This window comes from Rhinolophus sinicus, chromosome 4 (assembly GCF_057876585.1).
Source record: "Rhinolophus sinicus isolate RSI-liver-muscle chromosome 4, RSI-T2T, whole genome shotgun sequence".
Lineage (NCBI taxonomy): Eukaryota > Metazoa > Chordata > Mammalia > Chiroptera > Rhinolophidae > Rhinolophus > Rhinolophus sinicus.
The window spans coordinates 93085524-93100514 of record NC_142504.1 but is presented as its reverse complement, the minus strand read 5'-3'; the positions used below and the strand labels follow the sequence as shown (position 1 = coordinate 93100514).

Genomic DNA, 14991 nt, shown 5'->3' with positions numbered 1-14991 from the left:
TGGCTGTACTTACATAAATGAAAAATAAATACATCTGGCAGGAAGTCACTGTACTGAATGATTTAGGTGCCGTGGGATGGATCTGGAGTTAAGATTTAAGGACGGGGACATGAAGGGTAGGGGTGATGACAAGTGACTCAAAGGATCCAGTGAACGTATTACTTTCTTTGCACACTAATGGAACCTTTGCAGAGTTACACAGCCTCCAGGTGGCAAGCCAGAAGATGCTCAGAGCATCATGTCCACTTGGGAAATAAAGCCAAGCAGGCAAGCGAAAAGAAACAGCACAGCAGGACCTGCTTCACATGCCAGCAGAGGCCCCACCAACAGCTTCTGCCGCTGCCAGTGCCAAGCCACTACGGCAGCCACCGCCCGACTTCACAATTCACATTTGGAAAAAACATCTGGAAGAGAAACCCGCATCTTGCCTATGGTTCTTTGCCAATTCAACCTACTGTTCAATCCATTCTTTACCTTCGTAGAAATCTCACAAGCTAGACTTTCAAAATGAGGACAATTAGTTATGCTACTCATATCCCAACAGATCAGTCTTTCAATTATTAATTACACTATTCTCCAAGAAGTACTGCTTCACACTGACTTAAGTACACAAAACAGATATTAGCAAAGAACAAGAGCTGGTAGTGACAGGAGTCCTAACACTGTAATACAACTATTAGATACTTTGAAGACCTCTTTTAAAAAACTACAATACTAAGTCCATACCAGGACATTTAGGGAACAAGGTGAGGAGCATCTGGTGTTATTTCATTGCTTAAGAAACATGTGACGAAACTTCGGTCTAAAGCACCATTTCCCTGAGTCCTAAGTGCTGTGGAGGCACATGACATGATGTTAATGGCAGGTGGAAGAAAACTTGCACAGGCTACTTGCTGAGCCCACCCAGAGGACGCACACATGCTGCTTCTCTCCCTGGATGTCAGCAGCGCCACGCAGAGAAGCAGCTGTGATCCAGTACAAATGGATGTCTGCTCTCTGCTACAGAACCTGGAACATCCTGAGTATGTTCTTCCACAAACCAAAGCTGCACAGGAAGTCCAGCATCGTGCTAGGGAACGCCTGGGCTAGTCTCCATTGCAACCCAGTTGGCCCTCAAGGAAAGGCCCCAGGACACGGGGGAAAGGAGTTATTTTAATCTCATAGGGTTTCTTAGAATTCCTTTTTCTGAGCTGAAAGTCAGTATAAGCATCAGCCTAGAGGGAATAGAAGTGATTTAGTGTCGCTTTCCTTCCCCAGTATTTAAAGTATCCATAGACCTCTATTAAAATTGAATGCTGTCATTTGGCTAAATGCCCAATAACCATATAGGTGTTCAACTAGTATAAGAAAATGTTGATGTAAAACCTTATCTCACCTTAAATTAAGTGACAGTGAGTTGAATATCCCCTTACATCTGAGTAGGCACAAATGGAACCATTCTATTTAAAAAAGGACTTTTTTTTTGTAGGTATTGTATACATATTTTGCAAAGCAAACATTTACTATCGTTTGTATTTCATTAGGGGTTTTTGTGCTCCAATTTCTAATATTTAGTAACACAGTTATTTTCACTGTATTTATTTTTATCATTATCCACCAATGTTAACTTCCACACACAGGAGAATATTAAGTTTTTGCTTTAAACTAAATGGAAGTAAAAAAAAGTGAGCTGATTAAAAAAATCAACTAAATAAGAGTATATGTATTTAGTACAGAGATATGGCAGGGATTCTGAAAGTGGTAAGTCAATGACTCGTATTTGTGAAACCCCGCTCTAAGGGAGGTAATTTCACAAAAGCATTGCTGTTCTCCAATGTTTCGTTTATATCTAACATCTAATGTGTTCAGGACATGGAAGAATAATATAAACTATTTTCCAGTTGAGTTAAGAAAAAACAACAACAGATGACTCTCCAAAACTTAAAAGTCTTAATTCACTAAATACCAGAAAAACTAATTGAAGTTTCACGCCCACTTAATGCTACTACTACCTTTATGGAAATCTCTGGGGTTTAATTATTTCTTAAAGTAGAACAAATACTCCTGATTTACATTTCAGGCATGTTTCCAGCATGTTTGGATGGAAGGTAAAGGAATTATTCTTTTCCTGGGATATACACAGAAATACAAATAAAGTAGCTATCAGAGGATAGAGTAAAGGAAGAAACTCTGAAAAGAACTGCATACGAAATTCATATAGATAGGCTACTATGAAAGGTTAACGCTGTGTTTCTCAAAATGTGGTCCATAGGCCACCTTTCACAGAATCACTCAGGATATTAAAAATGCTGATTCTTAGGCCCCATCATAGACTTACCGCATGAATGAGAACACAGGAAGGTGCTTAGTTTCTAGTGAGCTCACCAGATGATTGTCAGAAATAGTAATAGATTATTACTGATTTCATATACTTATTAAAAACTTGCCAAAAGCCGAGTGAGAGCGAAGCAGTGTCACAAATGTCAGTTTATTTGCGTTAGGCAGATCATTTCACCACACTTCTGTGGAAATTTCAATCATTTCACACCCATACTCTAGTCAGACTGTCTCCTGAAACTCTATCCTAAGGTCATCTAAAATGCACATGAGTGATAAAGAGGTGTTTTCATGAGGGAACCTCCAGCTGATATTCCAAAAGGTAAACCACTTATCAAGAAGCCTGGAGGAAAAACCAACAGGTCTATCTGGCTGTTTCTCAAGAACATTTAACCACTGAGATTATAGTAAGAGTAATAAACTACTGTGTACTTTTTTCTTTGTGGAAAGCAAACCCCACCCTAGAAGAAAAAAAGTAAAAAGGAACAAATATTCTGGAAAAGGAACAATATTGATTTAATAGTATGACTGTTCTACTATAACATGCTATTTTATGAAAAACTGTATTTAAAATCTGGAGGCCATAGTGTCTCACGCTATCTATAAATGATTGCTCCTGCATGGATTTCAATAATAAATATCTTTTTAGTAATTACATTAAACAAAAACACCTACACATTATTAAGCAATCAAGCTATTCTAAATGGAATTACATCTAGATTTTATTCATGAGTTTAACTAAGCCTTTCTGACACATCCTATTCCTGGACAGAAAAGTTCAATATTATAAAGGTGTCAATTATCTCTATAATTAACATATATGATTCAATATAATTTCCAAACAAAATAACGAGCTTTTTTTAAATTGAGGAAATAATATTAAAATTTATCTGATAAAACAGAGAATATCCAGAGAAAGTCTGAAAGAAGTAATGAGAAAGATTATTCCTATCTAATACTAAAACATTTTATAATAGTATTGAAAACAGAATAGTTCAGAAATAATGATAGCCAATATCTACTGAGCACTCATTACATCTTTAGTAATTTATCATCATAAACTACTCTATGATATAAATACTATTGCTGTGTCATTTTACAAATGAGGAAACTGAGGCAGAAGATTAAATAACTTATCTAAGGGCACAGAGATAGGAGCCAGGATTTGAATCCAGAAAATCTTGTTCTACAACCTGCTGTCCTAATCACCATACAATATACTACATTTTTTCTATTAGATGTCAATACATGATAAATTGAATACATAAGGATACCATTTCAAAATAGTTGGAAACAATGGCTTATTTAATGAATAGTGTTGAGACAAATAACTAGCCATTTGATGTTTTAAAAAAAAAAAAATCTGACCCAATACATCACTCCTTTCACTAAAGTAATTTTAGATGAATCAGATTGAATTGTGAAGCATTAAAACCATAACAAAACCTTTTTTAAATAGGAAATGACTTTCTAAAACATTAAATTCACAGCCATAAAAAAACTGATAAATTCAACATCATAATTTAAGATCCAACAACAGCAAACAAACAAGCAAATAAATAAATTTGTAAGAAATTCAAAATATCAAACAAGAAAAACAGTATCTGCAACATGTAATACAGAAAGGGCTAATTTCATCAATCTACAAAGACTCCTTATACATTAATAAGAAAAAGGACAACTCAAAAAAATAAGAAAATCCAAGAATTGTATGGTATGTGAATTATACTTCAATTTTCAAAAAAGGGGCAAAGGACATCAAAAGGCAATTCACAGAAACCTAAACAAACAAACAAAATAAATGACCATCCTCATTCAAACTTAATGATGTGAAAATTAAGTCAGGAGATAACATTTCTCAATTTTAATACGGGCAATAGTAAGTTTGATAGTACCTCCATAAGTTCTCCGCCATTTTGCACTGAAAGGACCTATGATGTCTTTCAGAGACTCCAGGTCTGTGGAACAAAACTACCCAATGTGCCTGGAATAGCTTGTCTACCAAAAAGGAAAGAAGCTACTCATGATTCCTGGAGTACTATTAAAAGGACAAGGGATCAACTTGAAGGGGCTCCTACTGATCAGTAACAGTTTTTTAGCCTTCTAAAGAATAAAGACAGCAGTGGATTGAAACACTTCAAAAATGATTAAGACTAAAAGTTCATGACAAAAATTAAAGACGAACAACAAAAAAACATTATCACTTTTGCAGGTTACCAGAGCACCAACTAATTCTTAAAACTGGTAAAAGGGAAAAATAATGAAAACATTCATCTGCGCTTCCTATATGAATTATATACCACGGTGCCTCAATACTTGATAAAAGACCAAGTTCTTTTCTGACAATTGTCATTTATTTTTTAATTTACTTAAATATATTGAGGTGACATTGGTTAGAAACCTTATAAAAGTTGCAGGTGGGCAATTCTACAATACGTCATCTGTATACTGCACTGTGTGCTCAGCATCCAAAGTGTGGGTCTCCTTCTGTCACCATATATTTGACCCCCATTACCTTCTTCATCCTCTGACCATCCCCTCTTTCCCTCTGGTAACCACCATACTGTTGTCTGTGTCTATGAGTTTATTTGTTTTTGTTTGTTCATTTGTTGTTTTCTGTTTTATATCCTACATATGAGTGAAATCATATGACTCTTGTCCTTTTCCATCTGACTTATTTCACTTAGATTGGACAAACAAGATGTGGTACATGTATACAATGGAGTATTACTCAGCCATAAAAAATGATGAAATATTGCCATTAGTGACAACATGCAAGAAGACCAAGTCCTAGAAGAAAAAATTGGTCGACAAAAAATACCCTTCAGGCCTATGGGTTTTGTTTTTTTCACAATAAACTTATATTATCTGTAAATTTTTAAAAACTGAACAAATTTTCTTTTATAATTATTACCACTATTAACAAGTTAGTGCTTTTTAACCCCACTTATTGTCCTTTTTATCATTATTATGACAAAGCAGAAAAAATCCATAACAATGCAGTTATAGTATATGACAGACTTTTTTTTCCTAAAAGCAAGATTCTAGTTTCCAATGACTATTTTTCAATAGGAATTACATTACCAATCACTATTAGTGAAATAATATAAATTGTGTTTCTTTTTTTTTTTAAAGATTTTATTGGGGAAGGGGAACAGGACTTTATTGGGGAACAGCGTGTACTTCCAGGCCTTTTTTCCAAGTCAAGATGTTGTGCTTTCAATCTTAGTTGTAGAGGGCGCAGCTCAGCTCCGTTCCAGTTGCTGTTGCTAGTTGCAGGGGGCACAGCCCACCATCCCTTGCGGGAGTCGAACCGGCAACCTTGTGGTTAAGAGCCCGCGCTCCAACCAAGTGAGCCATCCGGGAGCTCAGCTCAAGGTGCCGTGTTCAATCTTAGTTGCAGGGGGCAGAGCCCACCATCCCTTGCGGGACACGAGGAGTTGAACTGACAACCTTGTGGTTGAGAGCCCACTGGCCCATGTGGGAATCGAACCGGCAGCCTTCGGAGTTAGGAGCAGGGAGCTCCAACCGCCTGAGCCACCGGGCCGGCCCCTAAATTGTGTTTCTTAATTAATCTATCTGTATATCCCACAGGAAATATATGTCAAATTCAGTCTCAAGAATGACAGAATCATAGGTACCAAACATGTATACATACCGTGTCTTCCCGAAAATAAGACCTAGCCGGACAATCAGCTCTAATGTGTCTTTTGGAGCAAAAAATTAACATAAGACCCAGTCTTATTTTACTATAAGACTGGGTATAACATAGTATACTACAGTATAATATAATGTAATATGGGGTCTTATATTAATTTTTGCTCCAAAAGATGCATTAGAGCTGATTGTCTGGTGAGGTCTTACTTTCGGGGAAACACGGTAAAGAACCAGACTGAGCATAAACTATTAAAGCCTCCCTAAAAGAAAAGGACCAGAAAACTACAAAATTCCTATAGACTAGGAAAAGAGAATGCTTACCCATATTTTCCAAAGAGAGAAACTGTTGTTCCACCCACAGGCACTGCCTTTCCTGGTCCATACACATCCCATATTGTCAGGGCCACTTGGGCATTCCTGGGCAGGTCTGGGTATTTCACAGGCAGTTTTAGCCATTCATTCCAGCTATGGAAATAAAGTTGACATACACATAAAACTAAGGAAATAAAGTCAACATAAACGTGTGTGTGTGTGTGTGTATGTGCGCGCATAACTTTTTTAAATTAACAGACCATATAAGGTTTCACCAGAGAAAATGTCCCAAAATATTAAGTTAGTACTACAAAATATAATATGGCAGTTACCTCAATTTTGCTGTAGGCAACTTCAATTTTACATACAGAACACATGAAAAAAATTTTTTGAAAAACAAAGCACATGAAAAATAACAATGGTAACTCCTTCAATCAAGAAACTCAGACACTATCTGGGAAAAGACTTAAACCTGTTAGAGCCAAACTGTTTTGAGTCAAACTGTGATTTTCTATAAGCATTCTCCAGAACAGTTCTATATTATGAAATGGGGAAAAAAAATCAGAATTGCATTTAAAATGCTGCTGAGGACAATATGGCTCCATAATGTTCAGCAGTGCTAAACAAAGCAGAAAATCACCAAAACCTTAAACGGCTAAAGTAAACTATCCACTACCTTTGTAATATGAAGAAGTTACATGACAGCTCTGGACAGAAATTGACAATTTTTTATGTGAGATTTTTCTGTTCCTTAAGTTATTTCATTAGCTTAGTTTTTTTTTTTATGTTTTCAAAGCATGTTTGAATGACTTCCCTAAGGAATGTTTGTTCTTTTTTTTTTTTTTAATTTTTTTTTTTTAAATTGGGGAATATGGGGAACAGTGCATTTTTCCAGGACCCATCAGTAGTTATCCTTCAATCTAGTCATGGAGGGCGCAGATCAGCTCCAAGTCCAGTCGCCATTTTCAATCTTTAGTTGCAGGGGGGTGCAGCTCACTGGCCCATGTGGGAATCGAACTGGCAACCCTGTTAAGAGCTCACACTCTAACCAACTGAGCCATACAGCCACCCCAGGAATGTTTGTTCTTTAATAATACAATGACAATACAGCTCTTTTTTCTCTCTTTATTTATTCCTGCAAATTTTCTTATGTAGTCAAACGTCATATTAAATTTGACAATTTCAATTCCCTTCAACAACATATAGCTTTTAAAAATCCCAAAAGAAAACTGGGCAAACAATACAAAATACCCAGCAGACACAGAAAATTTTTTCTTTCTCTTTACTCAAAATATTCTGTTTACTCAAAATTATTCTCAAAGGGGCATATACCAGTCTAGGTCAAATACATCTGCGTGGGTAAGAAATTGAACAGAGCTTTGAAAAACTTATAGGACAAATAATTTATATCCACCATATAAATAATTTAAGGATGTACAGAAAATTAGAGATGGCTATCAATTTAAAGGAGAATCGAAGCCATTAAATCCCTTTCTTCAACAAAGTTCTTAAGAAAACAAATCACATGCTTAAAAAAATCATTCTCCATTACAGATAAGCTTGAGGAACTAAATGAATTTATTTATTACTATCCACATGGTAAACCAGCCTGAAAAGGTAAATACTAAACCGTGTCCATCTTCTGCCAATGAACAAACCACAGAGATTAATTAACACAGGCTAAAATAAAAGAGAAAAGTGAGTGACAACATCCAAAATGAACTGTGAAAATTCTCACCACTATATTCTGTCTTTTAACCAGCAAACAATATATATGGCCAAGCGATCACTTGCCTCGAACCTTTCGCCATCCAACCCCAGGCCTCCACACCTTTTTAAACCAAAGCAACTGTACTTTAACCTGTTTTACATACTAGGCTTCTGCACAAGAGCTCTTTTGAAGAACATGAATCTGAAACTCAAAAAATAGTTTGAATACTGCTCTGGAAATTTCAGAAATTATAGAAAGATCTAATCAGACATCAAAAAGCTCTGTGTTTTGAACACCATTTTGTTCTCTCCCTCCCCGTGCATCATTCCATCCCTTGGCTCCAACCCTCATTAAGCTCCACACAAAATTCACCTAGCAACTTTCAAAACATTGCAAGATCGTAAAGCATGATTCCAGACGGTCCAATCCCCATGTAGTCCTGCCGTCACACACCATTGTACTAACTCTCTAGTTTGATTAACACACTCCTAAATCCTAACTTTCTAATTTTTAAATTATATTAGACTGTTAGTATATGTCTCTCTCCTAAAGCCATTTTAAATCCCTTATGGGACAAGACAGAATATAAATTAAAAAAAAAAAAAAAAATTAAATCACTTGTCTATGGAATAATATTCCTATAAAAACTTGGAAATTTGTAGTATCCTACACCTAAAAATAAGAATTTTACCTTAAAAAAAAAAAAGTACAGGTTTCCCTCACTATCGGCTCTGTTATTACAGGACAGGATACAACAGAATTTGATGAATAGACTTGGATAAATCTTGAATGAATTCCTCACTATTCAAACTCTCAGAACTCACTATCAGAAACTGAGAAGTCAAATTTAAATAATTTGAAATCTTGTACTACTCAAAAATACTACCTGAACTAAGGAAATGGAGAACTTTGGATAGCAAGAGGTCCTTTTATGGTATAATTTACTATTCCCACAGTTTAAAGAATATTTCTTTCAAGTAAGTACTTACAGAAAATGACTGCCGTGTAAAGTTTGCCCTTGTTGATTTTAGGAAGGCAGCATTTGTTTTCACAAATTGTAAAAACTTTAACTCTTAAATACTAAAGAGCAGGATGTACAAAATCTGCAAATGCCTTCCCCTAAGCCCAAAGAGGGAAAAAACGTCTATCCTCTTGTTACCCTACTCAACATGAAATATCTTCTCAACTTATTCTTTTTTAAAAAACAGCTGTTTAAAATGTTTTAATTTTTTAAAAGGCCACTATTAAATTATTTTAAAGTACTTAATTCATTAAGTAGCGTCACAATTTTTTTAAAAATTCTAACTTTTAGAGAGTAGATATGGAAGTTCTTATATCCTTGAAAATACATAAATAATGAAGAGAGGAGTTGGCAAATGGGAGGAGAGTTTAATCTCCCTGTAACTGGGAATTGGCTTTTGCTCTAATTTTCTTTATTGCCAAGGCATGGAACAAACCACTACACATTATTTCCTTACCAAGAAAAGTGGAATTCATAAATATTGACTTTCTAGAACTAAATTTGTGCCTCTAATTTTTTTTTTTTTTTTTTGCGGGGGGTGGGGGGTGGTCACAATCCACCTCAAAACATCTAATAAAGGCTTTGAGCTCTGTCCCTGTAAAAATGTACAAGACACACAAAATTCTGCCATACAATTTCAGGGCTCTGTAGATATCCTGATTCTAGTTTAAGAACCTCTGATACAATTGAAAGAATTCTGGTCCATTGTTTTAGGTGTAATGACGTAGTTATGTTTTAAAAAAGAGATATACAGAAATATTTACAATTAGGATAATACAATATTTGGAATTTGCTTCAAAATAACAGTGGGCATGGATAAAATAAGATTATCCTTGAGTTAGTAATTATAGAAGCTAAGTGATGAGATCTTGCAAGTTTATTATATTATTCTCTCCACTTTTACAGGTTTGAAAATTTCTAGAACAAGTATACACGGATATACTCGTATATATTTGGGTGTGAATACATCTACCCACAAAAAAACACTACGGACGAAATCACACCATTAAAATAGTTGAGTTTTGACATATCTAGATCACCAGAGCTCAGCCTTCTGCTCTTTCTGAAAAACTCTTCCCAGTCTGTTGGGGCACATATTTTGTAAACATAGGGTTGTGTCCTCAACAGCACAGCCTGGCAGTGCATGTGGGCACACACCACGTCTTCCATGAACACTGTGGGCATAAGTTCCTTCCTTGAGAAGCACACAACCTGTGTAAATCTGCAGCGAGCCTACCAGAGTAGTGAATAATACTCAAGATCCAGCATTAAAACCATACCATACAATCTATCAAATAAGAAGTATCAAGAAGTTAAACTAAGGACCCATAATACCATTCTGGAAAGACAAGAATTTCATCTTCGTTATATTCACCTTGCATCCTGACAATGGTATGCTAATGTACCACGCTCAATAAATCATGGACTTTTAAAAAAAAGTTAATTTCATATTAAAAATAATAATAAAATATGATCAGAACAGATGACAACAGATCTCTCTTTAAAGATATGAGCTCCAAACATCCGGTTGGACATTTCAGACTATGAAGAAGTGTTTATGTGTTCAAAGACATAGAATAATAGAGAATTTAAAGATACTACATATGTGTTTTTGGTTTGGGTCATTTTGTGAATCAGTGAAGTTTTATAAAAACGTCAATATATGAACATATGTCAAAAAATACAAACACAAATTCACTTCCACCTTAACTAGTTATAATAACTCTACGTATAATACTTTATCCTGAGTAGGTAACTGCTTTAAACTATGCAGTCAATACTTACAGGTATTAAATAAAGAAATTAAAAAAAAAAAAGCTCTTCTGTAATCACCACCAAATCATATTTACAACATCTATAAAGAAATGGGAGAATGGTCTGGAACCCACCATATACAAGAACACAACTTACTTCCATCTTGTACTAAATGCCTTGTAGGATGTTCTCACTGGCAAGGCCAGAGGCTTCCCTTCTGCAAAAACTTGACAAGTAACATAAAGGTCAGAGCATGTGTCTTGGTACAATCCTGAAAACTTCAACATTGGGTCTTCCAGAACAGCTTTATAACTCTTTTGTTCTCTCTTCCCTTCCAAACTTCCTCTGGAAGCATAAGAACAATAATGTTTAGAAACATATTTTTAAAGCATATATACAACAAATACTAAGAAAAGTTTATGGGTCTGTCACAGTAACTTTAGTCTACCTAAACATTTTCCTGTATATGAAATTAAAGTCACTTTGACATTGAATAAAGGTTTCTTAAAATCCTAACATACCTAAAATAATTCCTATTTTCCTCAACATATTTTTTTGTTAGGCTTCTTAATGTTAAAACTTGTCATCAACTCTTGGTCTACCTTCTAGACTTCACCAGCTTTCCAGGCCATAGTTTCATTTTCATTCATTTCAAGCTGAGTACTTATTCATCTATTCTTAACACTTACTGTACTAGGCCCAGAGGCCCAGAAGTGAATCACAATATAAACAATACAGCATTACAAGAAAACATTAAATCCTTGCATCTGGGGAAAAAAGTTACTTTTAACTGTATATTCTTTTTTAACTCTTTATATATATATATATTTACTATGTAGATGTATTATCTGATCATTTCCTTAAGTTAAAAAAGTGTTATAAGTCACAAAAGATATGCACAGGAAAGAATTAAAGAGGTAGAAACACTGCTCGGACATTAATATTATGTCAGATATTGTTTCAAGCATTTTATATACTCTTACTTTTCACCATATTCTCACTTTATAAATAACGAATCAGAGATCAAACATCACAAAATAAGTAACAGTGCTGAGGGGGAAAAAAAAAAAACAACAGGCGGAGGCCAAAGCCAATGTTCTTCCCATCACAGAAAGATACTATACATCAAAAGGTCTGGGAACTTGGGGGCAGCGGCTTAGTATCCCAGAGATGCCTGACATGAGCCTGAACAATATGTGGGAGATGGGAGCCAAAGAGGTAGGGAGTCATCCCAGAAGAAAAGAACAGCATGCCAAAGGCCAAAAGAAAGAGGTGTGACTGGGGAAGTTGTTTGGTGTATATAGCTAAAGCATAAAGCTCACTTGGGGAAGACGCTAGAGATGACAATGAAAAGTAGGAGGACACTGCAACTAAGTAGCCACTAAATTCTGTGGTGTCTGACACAGTGAACACTGAAAAAAATCTGTCAATTGAATTATCTGAAGTGAGAATAATAAAATCAGATTTTATGTTACCTTTGGCAGGAGTAGAAGAACATAATAGAGGTGGAACTGAAAGCAAGATCTGTTAGACTTTCAGCCAAAATTAGAAAGGAAAAAAAGGAGACTAAGGAGACGGCAGTGGGGAAGAAAAGGGGGCATGGACCAAAGATTTCAGCAGGTAGATTCAAAGCAACTTGTGAAGGGTTAAACAGAGACGGTAAGAAAGGGGTGTCTGCATTACTCAAAGTTTTTTGTCTTAACCAAGTCTATGAACGATGCTAACAATCACCAAAACAGGATGAGAGAACACAAGAAGATCAGAGTTAAAGGGGTGGGCTAATGAGATGCTCAGTTTTGGACAAGTTGTTTTTAAAGTGCTTTGGGACATCCAAGTGACCACGTCTTGTGAGAATTTTAATATTAAATTACTGTGCTAAGGAAAGCGACATCAAAATACAAGTTGCTAGTAAACCCACAGAAATAGATGAAAAAGCCTGGAGAGAATAAACAGAATTAAAGAATTTACTGTTCTCTGATTATATGATTCTAAATAGACACTTCCAGCCCCCCAAAAACCAACAATGGGAGTCTCAGAAGCTAAAAGATGGTTAGTAGTGAATTTTACCAAACTTCTGATTTATGCTTTATCTTTGCCTTAAATTATTCAAGGTGTGTATCTTTTCATAATGGACCAGTTTTTTCCTTCTTTCCTTTTGATGTTCAAAAGTTTCGAAAACTACATTCATATGTCCAAGAAACACTGACAGAAATGAGATTGAAGTAAAGCCCTTTATCAGAGGATAATACACAGGTCCTGTATAAGCATCTAGCGGTGTGTGCTGCAGAAATTGCTTTAAATGGCTAAAGTATTATACAAATGGACAGTGTGATTAACATATTATTTTTACCACCAGTACAAAATGACAACTGAGAAAAAGTATTTACTGCAGGAATGCAGCCCTTTGCTTGAGGAACATCTGTTGAATATTGCTTAAATATATGATGATATTGTGATTAACAATTTGTGATAACTTTCGCATATGCAAATACTTCTCTAAGGCTACCTTATAATGGACATAATTTCCAATTCGGTCCTCCCTGTCCCTCATCTCAGTTCCATTATTCTCATCTCAAGATGTCATGCCCTTGGCCTTTACTTCCTCCATGATGCCCTAAGGTATTCCTGCAGGCTCTTTTCTCATATCTTCTGGTCCCTTTGCAACTGGTATCCTCACCTTGGACTCACTACCAACTTCCCTGGCTAAACAATGCCAGGCTGTCCAAAGATTCAACCTAAGTTTCTATCAACTCCTGTGCTTCTAACATTCCTGTGCATCCATGAGTTCCTCTTATTCTAACTTAGCTACCACATCTGCCTGTGTCTACCTCTCCACAACTTCTGCAACCTCCATTCCACTTTCCAGGCCCGTTCTCCAGTAAAGATCTTCCAATTATTAACTGCGGGACAACGACTGTACCGAGACCTGATATTTTTCCTTCTGTAAAATGGGACCGTAATCCCTCCAAAGGTGGCTGTGCACAGCAAAATGCTTTGGAGAAAGTAAACCATCGTGGGGCTTCAGGGCGTACTCCTACCGCTGTTCTTCTCACGGAGACCACGTCCTCCATCCTCCTCCCACGGGGCCCCTCTCCACGCTCCCGTTTTCCTCCGCTTCCCTGGCCACAGCCCTCCCTGCCACCCCCAGGGCCGGCCTTCAAGCTACTAATCTTCTCTCCCAAACCCACAAGCCCCTGCCTCCCCGGCCCGAAGCCCCAACAATCCCGATCGCTGTCCCCGGCTTCTCTTACATCTTAAGCTGCACGTTGATATCCAGGTCACAACTGTAGATGTAGTGAAACTTCTCCGCTTCCCCCATTGCACCCCCTGCAAAGGCAGCAACCTACGGTGGGAAGCAAGGCGCTGCAAACACCCAGGGACTGAACCGGCTGAGTCCCACAACACAGGCGCTTCCGGTCCCGCCCCTCAGCCCTGACGGCGCCAATCCCAGCGTGGCGCGCGACCCGACGCGGGAGAACTGCCCGCCCAAGCGTCCTTCCTGCGCCTGCGCAGAGGGAGCCCACCATCTTGCTTAAGGGTAAATAGAATTCCGGAAACACAGACGAGCTGGTTACGTGCCAGTTTCCGTGTGCTTCCTGTCTTAGCGGGACTTGGTTTCTTTTTTTTTTTTTCTTTTAAGAAAAGCTGTCATTTGAGCTTGAGCCGTTCCTAAAGTCAATCCCAAAGAAAATCTGTTTTGTAAAGAATTGTCACAACTTTCACTGGCTACGGGCTAAACAGGGAACAGTCACAAGAATTTTGCTGAATGTAAATTCCAGCGGCCGTGCAAACATTGTAGGTTTAATCAAACTTTCGCTCGCTCAAGCAGACATTTCTTCTTTCTGCTCTAAAGAATGGAGAAAAGATGGGGCAAAAAACAAAGAAACCTGAGTTCTAGTTTTGGCGTTACCAATATTTATGCTACTTAGGACAAAGTACCTGAGTGCTCGTTTACACTGGGTATATCAGACCCACTGTAGCTTTCAAGACTTAACCCTAGTTAGAACCTAGAAACGTCCTGTAGCTACTCTAGAACTCATATTTCTGAACCCTTTGAAGTCCTACAATGCTCATTTTCGTAATATTTAATATTATCTAAAATTGTAATCTTCATTTCCAATTAGATTGAAAACTCTTTAAAGAAGTAAAGTGCCATATTCTTCTGTATCTGTCCCAATAGTGCCTAATACATTTCTTAGTTTAATAATTCCCATTTATT

The 14991-nt window shown here is 36.8% G+C and overlaps 1 protein-coding gene across 3 annotated transcripts in view; it reads right to left on the bottom strand.

The window, feature by feature from the left end:
* Positions 1–14191, bottom strand: part of PIK3C3 (phosphatidylinositol 3-kinase catalytic subunit type 3) — a 131155-nt gene extending 116964 nt beyond the window's left edge. For all 3 annotated transcript variants that reach the window (XM_019751746.3, XM_088797972.1, XM_088797973.1), the window contains exons 1-3: positions 14024–14191; positions 10929–11117; positions 6295–6438 (exon numbers count right to left, since the gene is read on the bottom strand). In XM_019751746.3, the coding sequence (XP_019607305.2) occupies positions 6295–6438; positions 10929–11117; positions 14024–14091 (401 nt within the window). In that variant the 5' untranslated portion in view covers positions 14092–14191. The remainder of the gene's footprint in view (positions 1–6294; positions 6439–10928; positions 11118–14023) is intronic.
* Positions 14192–14991: the final 800 nt, after the last annotated feature.